General features: G+C 40.8%; 1 protein-coding gene across 3 annotated transcripts in view; it reads right to left on the reverse strand.

Annotated features, from left to right (window-relative positions):
* Positions 1 to 12,937: 12,937 nt before the first annotated feature.
* Positions 12,938 to 14,174, reverse strand: part of LOC143289730 (solute carrier organic anion transporter family member 2A1-like) — a 55,693-nt gene continuing 54,456 nt past the window's right edge. For all 3 annotated transcript variants that reach the window (XM_076598815.1, XM_076598813.1, XM_076598814.1), the window contains exon 13: positions 12,938 to 13,490. In XM_076598815.1, the coding sequence (XP_076454930.1) occupies positions 13,219 to 13,490 (272 nt within the window). In that variant the 3' untranslated portion in view covers positions 12,938 to 13,218. The remainder of the gene's footprint in view (positions 13,491 to 14,174) is intronic.

Below are 14,174 nucleotides of genomic sequence, written 5' to 3' on the forward strand. Positions count from 1 at the left end.
GAAGGAGGAGGAAGAGAAGATTAAGGAGAAGGAGAGGAAGAAGGAGGAAGAGAAGGAGAAGGAAAAGAAGAGGAAGAAGGAAAAGAAGGAGGAGAAGGAGAAAGAGAAGGAGCAGGAGAATAAGAAGGAGGAGGAGAAGAAGGAAGAGGAGAAGGGAAGAAAGAAGGAAAAGAAGAAGAAGAAGGAAAAGAAGAAAAAGAAGAAGGAGGACGCATCCAATTGTAAGCATGTCATTGTTTCTGTCCTCCGCCTTCCATGATGTCTGCACAGCTGTGCGTTCAGTTCTTAAATACCGACACGCACGCTGTAATAGAATACAATAGAATAGAATATGTCTTTATTACCAAGTGTACCGGGGTCTCAAGGAATATTGGGAGGAGGGCTGGGGGATAGTACATAACAAGGTACGAACATAAATCGAAAACCATACACAGACACAGATACAGTAGAAATTAGGATACATACATGTGCATATCAATACAAAACAAAACTTGTGCATACTCACACATGCACGCACACACACGCACACACACACCTCCCCCGCCCACCCCTTTCCCCCATCCCCACCTCCACATCACCCTCTTTCTCACCTTGGGGAAACAGTGGTGAGGGCGTTAAGATAGGGGGGGGCGGGGGGGTGGGGGGTTGAGGGATGCCAGGGGAATTTGGGGAACTGTTTTGTTTTGTTTCCATTTATTGAAGCCAAAATGTGATAAACACAGGGAAGTTTTTGTTGGATCTAGATCCATGTTATGATCGTAAAAACAACGACTTCCGGTTCGACAAACACTCGTTTCCGATACCAAGAAAAAAAAGAGAAGATTTTGATACGAAATGTGTGTACTGCCAACCCTCCACCCCCATCTCTTTCCCCCACCCCCCTCCCACCCTCTGCGTTTTTAGGTTTTATTTTTGTATAGCTGGAATCACATGCGAGCCATGGTTTTCTTCATCTTCATCTTCTTCACAAATGAATTTCACAAATGATGATTTCTAATTAATAATGATAATAATCACCATTATGATAGACAAAATAATAATACAAATAACGATAATAATAATAATAATAATTTTCAGTCTAATGTCATCATCTTAGATGAACAGACTATAAATGAATAAACGAAACGATTCTTCTTATTCTTCTTCATCATCTTCTTTATTTTTGTTATTTATTTTTATAATTTGATTAAAGTGGGTTTTTTTTGTGTGTGTGTGTTTTTGTTTTTAAAATTTTTTTTATAGCAGGTGTGATGTAGGGTAGGCCGATATCTATGTGTGTGTGTGTGTGTGTGTGTGAATGTTTTGTCGCGTGTGTGAAGTCACATAATAATATTTTATTGTCACTGACGACAGGTGGTGAGACCAACGGCAAATGTTGTCGCCAGTCTTCAGAGCAAACACTTCAACTTGGACATCATGACAGTGATATATCATTGACGATCATCATGATCATCATGCTGAACACACACACACACACACACACACACACAGATGCAGGTGTACACACACACACACACACACACACATACAGACAGACACACACACAGTGAGATGCAAGTGCACACACCCGCACACACACACACACACACAGATGCAAGTGCACGCACGCGCACACACACACAAAATCTGCAGCACATATTCATTGTCGACTGTATATAATGTCGCCAGCAACAACATGTGCCAAAGTACACCAACTTACGTTAGCTCATACCGTCGCCGGCGACAATGACAATAGACGATTTCCCGGTGACAAAGTGTTTCGTGCCGTCACTATTTTCATCACTCCAATTCGGTCAGCAGTGTTGAGATACGTGGCCACCCCGCTTGTTCGTGTGAGAAGAAACTGTCTTACCCATTACACTATCGTGACTCCTTAACTGACGTTCTAAAATTTAATATTTGAACATACTTTTTTAAAGGGAGATAAATCAATTGCGGTATTCGCAGTGAGAACGCTGTTTAAATCATATTATTCTGGTGTACCTTGGGCATTCAAAAAATCTTTAAGGGCAATAAAAAATTCTTCACGAAATGAAGGTCATGGGCAAAAATCAATTGCGTACACATATTTATACATATTCAAAGCGTGTGCTCATATTCTTTGCGAACGCGAACGACGCCATTTTGTTTCAAGTTGTTGACCTGCCCGTTCAATCCCATATTCAATCGATAATAGACGATAACATGTGATGGAAAGTTGGAGAAGGAGACCATTAAATATTTATTCAGAGAAAGATTTGTGAACGCCTCATCACTTACTGGATTATGCCCCAAACTGCCATAAAAATATCCACAGAATCAGTCGGAATTCACAGTTAAAAATTGTAAACCATGCGAGTTAATACCCTTGAATTGATGAAACGAAAAAATTTCCAGTCTTGACTTTTCTCAAAATGAAGTCCGTTTCACTTCATACGACGTTTAGAAGTACTTGTACTTGGCTCTACAAATTATTAGTTTAACAAAATACTAAATTTTCATATCAACTTTAAAACTATAAAACCAGAATGAACATAAAAGAGAAATTGAATCAACCGTGTCGTACTACAACTATAAAACCAGAATGAACATAAAAGAGAAATTGAATCGACGGTGTCCTACTACATTCCCGGCGGGTGTAATTAAACTTGTACATCTATCTAGATCTAGAGAAAACGGCTGAATGTTGAAGTGTGATTGCGGCGATAGCCACGTCTCCTTTACTGCGGACTTAAAAAGAATTTTTATTGCCCTTAAAGATTTTTTGAATGTCCAAGATACACCAGAATAATATGATTTAAACAGCGTTCTCACTGCAAATACCGCAATTGATTTATCTCCCTTTAAAAAAGTATGTTCAAATACTAAATTTTAGAACGCCAGTTAAGGAGCCACGATAGTGTAATGGGTAAGACAGTTTCTTCTCACCCGAACACGCAGGGTTCAAATCTGATTAGGACTTTTTTCTTTTTTTTTTTTTTTTTTAACCCGAAGCTTTATAATAACAAATACAGAACACATTTTAACGATTAGTTGTTGTTTTTTCAAGCGTATCACAAGTGAGTCTTGAAGGCCTTGCCTTTCTTGTTCGTCTGATGATGGACATTGGTAGCGCTCTTTAGTTAATGTTTGATTACGGCTTACACATGTGTGGGTTTGTTGTGTGCGTTAGTGTTTTGTTGTTGCATGTGAGTGTTACGCCCACGCCTATCTCTGTGTGTTCGTTCTTTAGTTTAACGTCTTTTCACCGTAAGTGATATTAGACGAGGGAAGGAAAAAAATCGAGTGGGCGGAGGGGGGTGGGGGTGGGGAATTACTGTGTACGCATACGAGTAAGTGAAAGTGTGTGTGTGTGTGTGTGTGTGTGTGTGTGTGTGTGTGTGTGTGTGTGAAAATTATTGATTTAAGTTTTGTTTAAAAAATAAACAAAAAACATAACAATATAACATATTTCTAATGAAAAACTAACAACTATAACAGCGAACCAACTGGACTATTTAACAAGGAGTTGAAAAAGTCATACATTAGCAATGGACTGCTGAAGATCGTCAACACTGAAGATGATTTCAGTTCATGGATTTGAGACTTTAACATATCGCAAGTTGGTATATGATCGGCTGTTATGTGAGCACCACAGATGCAAGAAACATTACTGACATATTTTGTCCTAAAACAATTCATTTTCCATCTGCAGATTAGAGAAATGATTTGCCTCTTATGAAAATCATTATGGTAATGTTTTCCCATGAAACCATACATTTTCTTTATGTTCTTATGTAACTCCGAGTTACCGGTGTGTTTTTCTTCAAACTGAAATTTTGACCATTGGACTTTTCTACCATGGTGTAACATTCCTGTAGTGAAAGCGAAATATTTAAATCTAACTCCTTCGTGGAGCTTCTAGCTCCTTTTTTAGCCAAAATGTCAACTTTTTCATTATAGTAAAAACCGCAATGAGAAGGAATCCAGCAAAAGGTTATGTGGGAGCCTCTTAGTAAGAGTTCGTGAATCAAATGGTTAATTTCAATAATGAGTTCATACCTAACTGTTTCTTTTATAAGTTCAATAGCATGAAGAACTGATTTAGATCTAGAATCAAAACAAAATAGAATTTGAAATATAGTTTTCGGAAAGGATATCATGAAATTTAACGCCATTAGAATTGCTATGAGTTCAGCTGTGAAGATGGATTTATTCTCTCCCAGTTGAAAAGAGTTTTGAAAGTTAAGGTCTGGAATAACGAAAGCAGCACCAGCTCTATCATTTACAACAGAGCCGTCTGTAAAAATCTTTATATGATTAAGGTATTTCTCTTCCAAATGGATTCGTACATGCGATGTAAGTAAATTTATGTTGTCATCTTTGGTCAGATCAGTGTGATCGATATCAAATTGCGCTCTTTGAAGTTCCCATACAGGTGTAGGTGATACTACAGACCTTTTAGCAAAATGTGGGGTTTTATTCACGCCGGAATTTGTTAAAATACTTGACGAGTATGTTCCCAGTGTGGTATGAGAGGATATAGATCTAGCTCTCTTTGGAAAATCGCGGTCGGATTTGAGATTTATTTCCGATTCCAAATCATTTTCCTCCGTTAAACTTCTCAAGACAAATTTACTACACGCAAGTTCCCTTTGATCCTCTAATGGTAATACTCCCGCTGCATTGTACGTTTTCTTACTGGAAGCATGGGCTGGTAAGCCAAGTGCCAGTTTATATGCTCTGCAGTCTATGCTTTGAATTTTTTTCAATAAATATTTCGGTGCACTGAAGTATACTTCTTGTGCATATATAAGTTTTGACCGAACAAGTGATGTGCAAAGGTGTAGTAGAATGAGTATGTTCTGGCTCCATGGTTGTTTGCATACTATTTTCAAGAAGTTCAATGTTTTCATGGCCTTTTTTTAAGATGTAATCGATATGATGATTCCAAGTTAATTTTGATGTAAGGTGTACTCCAAGGAATTTAACTACTTTTTTATATTCCAGGGTGTTATCGTAAATCTTAAAGGAAGGCAATGTTGCTGGACTTGATCTATTATTAAACAGCATCAAGTGTGTTTTTTCAGTTGATATTTGTAGACCATTCTCGCTCATATAATTTGCTACTGTGTTTAATTCATTTTGATATAGCTTTTTTGTGTAATTCATATATCGGGCAGGCATATTCTTTTTGATTGTAACTGTCATCCACATGCATATATCGTCAGCGTATTGAACCATTACAACATTCTTTGTTAGTTTTTTTGGTAGATCATTCATTAGAATGTTGAACAATATTGGAGCAATTACAGAGCCCTGAGGAATACCTGTCTGCAATGTTCGTGTAGATGAATACGTATTCCCTATTTTAGCCTGAATTTTTCTGTTTTCTGAGAAGTCTTTTATAAAGTTATACATGTCCCGATAATCCAGTCGTCTTCAGTTTTAACATTAGACGTGAATGCCACACTTGGTCATAGGCTTTAGTAATGTCGAAAAAAGTTGCAAGCAAACATTTTCGTCTCGCAAATTGGTGCTTAACCTGAGTGGTTAATTTCACTAAATGATCAATTGTGGATCTTCTTTTTTTAAAACCAGCTTGATTTACAGGGATGACATTCTTTTCACAGTAATATAGGAGTCTGTTTAATATTATTTTTTCTAGCAACTTACAGACATGAGAGGTGAGTGCTATAGGTCTGTAACTGCCAATGTGTTTTTGGTTTGCCTTGTTTGTGGATTGGAACTATTATTGATTCCTTCCAGATTTTAGGGAGAACATCAGTGTCCCAACATCGTTTGAATATATTAAGAAGAAGGTTCATCCATTTATCTGGTAGATGCTTAATCATTTCATTAGAAATTGCATCAATTCCTACCGAAGTTTTCTTATTTGAAATGGAATAGACTGCATCTTTCATTTCTTGGTGTGTTAGAGGAGCATTAACATGATGTTGATTATCAGGAGCAGGATCGTTATAAATTTCAGATTTTTCTTCTTTTTCTCCGAGTGCTTTCTGTACCTGTGGTAGTCCATCTAGTCTGCTTACTTTAGAAAACAAGTTGACAAATGCTTCAACTTTTTCTGATGTCAAAGGGAATTTGTTGTTTCCTAAAGTGACAGGATATTCTGGAAGTTTTATCCCATTCTTCATGATATTTAATTGATCCCACACTTTTTTAGTATCTTTATAGTCTGAGACTTCGGTGTTACAAAATGTTGTCCAGTATGTTTTCTTGGCTTGTTCTATTACTCTATTACTTTTTAATTTGGCGTGGTTCATAGCCTTGTGGTTCTGAGTCGATGCTTTTCTTCTATATATTCTAAATGTGTGCTTTTTCTTATTGACTGCTCCGTCACAGTCTGTAGTCCACCATACATTGCCTAAGTGATTACGGTTTTTAACACTGTATGTATTCATTTTAGGAATAGATTCATTGGCAGCATTTAGAATATTGTTGCAAAATTTGTTGTATATATTGTCAATATTATCTTCGGTAGATACTGTTAGATCTAGATCATTTAGAATATTTGCGAAAGTGACCCAATCTGCTTTTTTGTAGTTGTACTTTGGGATTGCATCCTGGATAGTATTTTCTAATTGAATTTTTTCGTTAATCGTGATGGATATTGGAACATGGTCACTTCCTAATGTATCGTCACGAGTTTTCCATGAGCATGATAAGTTGGGTGAGGTCAATGTTAAATCTATAGCTGTTGGTCGATGAGTGGGTACGTCAGGAATTCTAGTACATGAGCCATTGTTAAGTAATCTTAGTGATGAATCCACTATATTTTCTACAAGCCTATTACTGGTCACGACCGTACAATCGTTTTCCCAAAAAGGAGAGTGAGCATTAAAATCACCACCAATTACCCACTTTTCACTTTGATCTTTGATGGTTTTCAACCAGTCAGTGTTATCACTGTCTGCTCCTTTTGGTAAGTAGACCGATACAAATTGACAATAACTGAATCAGAAAACTTGATAGTGGTGGCACATGACGAAATACTTTCTACATTTTTGGGAACGGGTGACTGTTTGATACAATATTGTAGTCCGATACGGATATAAATAGCAGTGTTGATCTTTGCGTCAGGTCGTTCTTGATCAACGACTGGTGGGTAATAGAACTGCTTCAGTTTAGGGAGGTTATTCTTTTTGACATTTAAAGACTGAAGCAGAAGAACATGAAACTCGTTTGATGCAAGGTCTTGTCGTAAATAGTCAATGTTTGTGGACAATGATCTGCAGTTCTATTGCATTATCTTGATATTGTTCTTTAAAAACATTGTCAAAATGATATGAATAGATAATATTAATATATGAGCTGCTAAATTAACTATAATAACTGGAAAAGAATAGAAAAAAACTGTAGTTTATCAATAAATACTTGATTACCACCGAGAGTGTCACAAGTGATTCTCTCACAAAGTGCGGCAGATGACGGATTCTGGAATACAGTCAGCACAGTTGATCCGACTTGCTTTGTTATTGCGAAAGTAAACTACTGCAAGTTTAAGACTAAATTAACTTATCCGTTTGTTTAAGTTATGTTTATGAACATGTACTCTGTTGTTTGATTAAGATTAAGTTAGTTTTTGTATATGTTTTGTACATCACAGAGCATGGTATCATAACTTGATTTGTAATTTATGCTACTGTCATTGACAGTGTAAGTCATTGTAAACATCATATTATGAACTGTTAACTAGGATTATTTTTTGTCGCTTATATCTTAATAACACCCTCTCAACATGTCAAATATGTTCCACCAACCGTCTCTTGGTCCAGGAAATCGTGGAGGTCCCTGTCGGTGGAACGGGGCTGCCCTGGGAGGTTGCTGCCTGGTCCTGGTTGTTCTCTTGGGTTTTGTCCAAAACAGTTGTCGTACGTGGCGCCCAAGGTTCACGGCCAGGGTGCTGGAGCCTTTCCTCGTGGGGTGGATACTGTCCTAGGTTGATGGGGTGGAGATTGTCGTGGGAGACCAGCGACACGCCTTTTAATTCAAATAGGTCGTTGGAAATGACAGCATTAAACAGCTGTCGTTTGATTTCCAGTTCTGGGTGTTTAACTGGAGAAAATTGAAAACGGAATGGGAAGCCCAGAGTGGCATAAGGCAATGCGCAACTTTCAGATTAAAAAAACTCACATGGTCATACTGCCCGGGACATGCAGGTGTTAAGGGAAATGAGCGAGCTGACAGACTTGCTGGTAACGCAACACCAACGAGCGGCCTACATCTAGGAAAATCGGAAATCCTCAGAAAAATCAAAGAATACCAAAAAGAACAGGTACAAGGCCATCACACCATCGATCGCCTCAAAGAAATAAAAGCAGAGAGAGGGAGCGGCCGCAAGTCTAACATGAAAGGTAGAGCACGATGCTTTGCAAATCAAACAAATATCGGCATCATTTCCAAACTAACATTGCACAAATTTCTTCAAAACGGAACAGAGTCTCTGTGGGCCTTTCCAAATGCAATAGACTGAGCAACACACTAGACGCCACGTTCTTGGCATCAGAGATCTTTTCCCATCCCTCTTGCGGCCAGTCAGTGGCAGCCTCTGTGCGTGTGTGTATGTGTGTGTTTGTGTGGGTCTGTGCTTTTGAGTGCGTTTGTGAATGCGCGAGAGTGTAAGTGTACACAAGTGTCAGGAGAGATCTGTGTACGTGTGTGTGTGTGTGTGAGGGGAGGTGGGAGTGCGGGGGGAGGTGGGGTAGAGGATGAGGTATGTGAGTGTATGCATGCTTACACTGTGGGAGCAACAGGATATTGGAACGTATAATATATATATATCTTTGTATATATGTGTTGGGGGGGGTGGGAGATATGGGCGTATGTGTGTGTGCTTGTACAAGTAAGTGTTCATCTCTGTGAGTGTGTGTGTGTGTGTGTGTGTGCCGTGGAAGCTGCGATACGTAGACTAGAAATGAGTGTGTGGAGGAGGGGGGTAGAGGAGGTGCAAGGTAATGTGTGTGTGTGTGTGTGTGTGTTGGAGCTCATGTATGTATTTGACTGTGCTTTCATATCTGTGAAACTGCATGTTTGGTGCATTTCTGTTATGCATGTGTGGGTGTATGTGTGAATGTGTGTCTTCATGTTTTACATTTATTCGCTTATTTATCACCATTGTTGTCTTATTTATTTATTTATTTATTATTATCATTTTATTAGTATTACTATTATTATTACTACTACCTTTTTCTATATTATAATTATTATTCATTTATTTATTTATGTAAGCTTATCTATTATCTATTCTCCCGTTTGTTTGTTTGTTTGTTTGTTTTTTTGTTGTTTTTTCTCAAGGCCTGACTAAGCGCGTTGGGTTACGCTGCTGGTCAGGCATCTGCTTGGCAGATGTGGTGTAGCGTATATGGTTTGTCCGAACGCAGTGACGCCTCCTTGAGCTACTGAAACTGAAACTAACTGGAGCTACTTTGCTGACGATGATGCGGGCTTGAGGGTGACTTTTGTGAACAGATGTTACGACTTCAACAAACTTCTTACTCACCGTCCAGGCGTCTTCCTTTTTCAGATTGTTGATACCGCAGTGCAGTACAATGCCGTCGAGGGGCCTGCTGGCTGCTTCGGTGGTGGCATCAAGTTGCTGTTGAAGATCTTCTATGTTGTATGTCTTTTGGGGCACGGCAGCAAAACCGTAGGACTGGCCTAGCCTCTTTTGTTGCACACCTTTGAGAACCGAGCCATAAAGAACGGCAACAAGTGGTAGGTCGTCTTCTTGGTATTTTGTTCCTTTTACGTCATTTGAATTTTCGGGATTTACGTCTTTTGCAGCACTGACGTCATTTGTTTTCCTTGGCCTTTTTTTTTGTTCTGTTGATCCATTTTGTTGGTTTTGCTGGTTTTGGGGGTGCGCGGCAGTCGTCGTGGGTCGCAGTGGGGCAGAGGGGACCTTTTTGGCAATTTCTGTGAAGGTGGGTGGGCATGGGACGTCTGTCTGCGTGGCTGAGTTCTGCAGACTCACTTGCCTCGTCCTGGTCAGCTTTTCGATCAGACGGTTTTGGTTGTTGACCGTCTTTTCCAGGGAGGCCACACGGTTACACAGTTCCACGATCGTTCTTTTGAGATCCTCCATGCCTGTGATGTCGCTCCTTATTTCAATTTGGTTCCTGCCTTCATCACATTCTGTCTCTACGGACCCGGGTTCTGGGTTGCTGGGGCTCTTCTGGGACTTGCTCTTCGGTACGGTAGGTTTCTCCTGTCCTCTGGCTTCTTTGGGCTTGTCTTCCTTTTCAGGGGTGTGCGAAGAAGTCGTCGGGACACAAGGGTTGAACTTATTACTTCTTGCACGTGTTGTCCTAGTCATGGCAGTAGATTTTTTACAATAACTGAGCAGTCGGGCATCAGACGTTGACTATCTCCGCCATCTTGGATGTGTGTCTTTGCATACGAGACGTGGATTTTGTTTGTTTGTTTGTTAGTTTGTTTGTATGAATAGAATTACCTTTGTTTACCTGTGCTCTAGGATCAGCTAGATGAATAAAAGTACATTAATACATAAGAAGACGAGAAATGAACTAACGAACGTTCCGTTATGAGATGAATCAAGACGACTTGCTGTCAACAGAACATTATCTAGCATTTTGGGCTTATGCAATGGAGTCAGATGGTAATTCGTTTATAAAGCAGTGTTATAAAGATTATGACTGAAAAAGCAAAACACTGCAGACAACCAGTGGCTTACTGTGGTTAAATCTGTCCTTGCCTTGCATGGTTTCCATCACGTATTGCTGAATCAAAATTCACTCAATGTTGACAGTAAAAAAAAAACCAAAAAAACAACAACCCTGTTTGATGGATGAAAATTTAACATCAGCATGATGTAAGCTTTTTGGGAACAACATAAAAAGAACGGAAATAGATCTAAATTAACATTTTTGCAATTAGCCTAACTCAACCACTTCACTGAGCTAGGCGCAGAGTTCCATTGTCTATCGAGACAGATGGATGCTGACAACAAATCTCTGTGGCACGTGTTGAGACCACTCTGATAAAACGGCATGCACACGCACGCGCGCGTACACACACACACGCACGCATGCACACACACACCATCACACACACACTTCCCCCATTTCTTCCTTAAAAAAAATCTTCTCTTTTTTTCTGAGGGCAGGATGTGAAAAAGCTGTATAAGCTTATTCTTTTACCCTCAATAAAGATCATTTTGACTTGACTTCACACACACACACACACACATTCACAAACACACACACATACACACACCATCACACACACACACACACCATCACACGCACACACACACACACACACACACATGCAAGCGCACACAGTGTTGCATTGAACAGAAAACACACTTGCGCATGCACACACTTTCCCTCTCAGAATCACACACGCATACAAACATGTGCGCGCACAAACACGCACACACACACACACACTCACACAGAAATAATTGATTAATTAATTAAATGTTTTTTGTCGCCCATCCCTCGAAAAGGGAAAAGTCTTTTTTGTTAATTAGATATATATATAGAAAGGCCACAATCAAATACTCAAACAAGATCACAAAAAAAGAGAAAAAAAACAACATATCAAAGCATCACATTCATTATGAATCATCGGAGGGACTACATACAAACTGTGCACACACACGCACGCACACACACACACAAGCACACACGCACGTACACACACCTCTCTCTCTGTGTCTCTCTCCACTTCTCAAATTTCCTGATTAACCTGATACATCCATAGTTGCATTGCTTTGATCTTTATGTATGTAATTGATATGATTATTATCTGTTCATATTCCCCTTCATGAGGGGCCTTGGCCTAAAATGAATAAAGCATTTTAATCTGAATCTCTCTCTCTGAATTAAAAAAAAAATCTATATGGTACACTATGCAGCCACCCCCCCCCCTCCACTGCCCCCCGCACACCCCTCCCTCCCCATCTTTCCTGTTATCAATTAATTTCAAAAGTTTGGAATCTCTGTCTCTCTCTGGCTCTCTGTCACTCTCCCGCCTCTCTCTCCCTATCTCCTTCTCTCCCCCTCTCTCTATCTCTTTCCCTGTCTCTCTCTTCCCCTCTCTTGCTCCCCCCCCTCTCTCCCTCTTTCCCCTCCCTCCCTTTCTCCCTCTTTCTTTTTCCCTCTCTCCCTCTGTCTTCCTCTTTCTCTCTCCCTTTCTCCCTCTTTCTCTCTCCCTCTCTTTTACCCCCTTTAGGCGAAGTCTGTTGATGGCATCTGATAAAGAAAGCGTTGTAAAGAATTTGTCCATTTACTTACAGAAAGCATTTAAGTTAAGATCAATTATAATATCAGAATTCCTTTGATGATTGTTTCGCCACGTGCACTTGCATATTTAATAATGTTGTATACTGCACCCCTTCATGAGGAGAAATGGCCTGTATGAATAAATCATTCGAATCCGAATCTCACCCCCTCTCTCTCCCTCTCTCCCACCCACTCTCTCCACCCCTTTCTCTCCATCTCTATCCCTCTCTCTCTCTCTCTGTCTCTCGGCCTCTCTAGTGAGGTCTCACGTAAAATTCGCAGGTACCGTATCGCCTGGATAACGTAAGGAAGCGCGTTTCTGCATAACTCAACAATCGTGGGAGCTGTACACCTACATCACACTCTTCACAAACAGTTCAGGGTTGGGGCAGGAAGGTGGATGAATAGTTCAGATGCTGATCTGCCAACACAGTGTCCCCGGAGGGTCTGGGTTCGAGCCCAGCTCTCAGCCTTTCTCCCAAGTTTGACTGGAAAATCATTCGGATGAGACGATAAACCGAGGTCCCGTGTGCAGCACGCACTTGGCGCGCTGAAAAAGAACCTGTGTTAGCAGAAGTGTTGTCCTCTGGCAAAATTATCTACAAGGAGTTCAGTCTGAAAGGAACGCAAGCATGTGCGCGTGGGGGAGGGGGGGATGTCGGGGGGTGGAGGTGGAAGGTAGAGAAGGATACTTGGGGTGTGTGTGGTGGGGAGGTAGAGGAGAATACAGGGACACTGTGACGAGGACTCAGAGTTTGAGCAGACTGGGAGGTGGTTGTGATGAGGATGGTAATGGTGGTATCGTGTGGAGTGATGGCCTAGAGGTAACACGTCCGTCCGCATAGGAAGCGAGAGAATCTGAGCGCGCTGGTTCGAATCACGGCTCAGCCGCCGAGATTTTCTCCCCCTCCACTAGACCTTGAGTGGTAGTCTGGATGCTAGTCATTCGGATGAGATGATAAACCGAGGTCCCGTGTGCAGCATGCACTTAGTGACCTCCCACCGAGGTCAAAAGAGTGTCCCCTCCAGCCGAAGCCATCGTGTTCTTCTGAAATTTGTTGGTGATCCGAGCTGTGATGGCGGTAAGGATGATGAGGATGAACCCCGCTGTTTGGAACAGGGCACCGTACCCATACATCGTCCACCGCAACTTTACGTTGTCATAGAGACGGCAGGCCCCGCCCCCTTTGCAGCTGTCCCCCCATTGGATGCACACACTGTCAATCAGCTTGCCGAAACAGATAGGTCCCAGCATCCAACCTGAGGGCAGAGCGACGCTTCCGGTTCAGCAGTCAGTCATTCTTTGTTCTTTCTTTGTTCATAAAGGTTTGCATGGTCTTGCTCACGCTGACGTTCATTCATTACTTCATTCATTCATTCATTACTTCATTCATTCGTTACTTCATTTATAGTTCATTTATTCAAAACGTTTACCCATTCTTGTGGATGCATTAACCGACACTTTCATTCATTCATTTGTTCGTTCATTTATTTCGGCATTCATTCATTCAAAACGTTTACCCTTTTCTCTCTCTCTCTCTCTCTCTCTGTGTTTGTGTGTATGTGTGGGTCTGTGTTTGTGAGTGCGTTTGTGCATGTGTGAGAGTGTAAGTGTATGCAAGTGTCAGGAGAGTTCTGTGCATGCGTGTGTGTGTGTGTGTGTGTGTGTGTGTGTGTGTGTGAGGGGGAGATGGGGGTGCAGGGAGGAGGTGGGGTAGAGGATGAGGTATGTGAGTGTATGCATGCCTACACTGTGGGAGCAACAGGATATTGGAACGTATATATTATATATATATCTTTGTATATATGTGTGTGGGGTTGGGGATGGGAGATATGGGCGTGTGTGTGTGTGCTTGTACAAGTAAGCGTTCATCTGTGTGTGTGTGTGTGTGCGTGTTTGTGTGTGTGTGTGTGTGTGTGTGCCGTGGCAGCTGCGATACATAG

Source organism: Babylonia areolata, chromosome 14 (assembly GCF_041734735.1).
Source record: "Babylonia areolata isolate BAREFJ2019XMU chromosome 14, ASM4173473v1, whole genome shotgun sequence".
Taxonomy (NCBI): domain Eukaryota; kingdom Metazoa; phylum Mollusca; class Gastropoda; order Neogastropoda; family Buccinidae; genus Babylonia; species Babylonia areolata.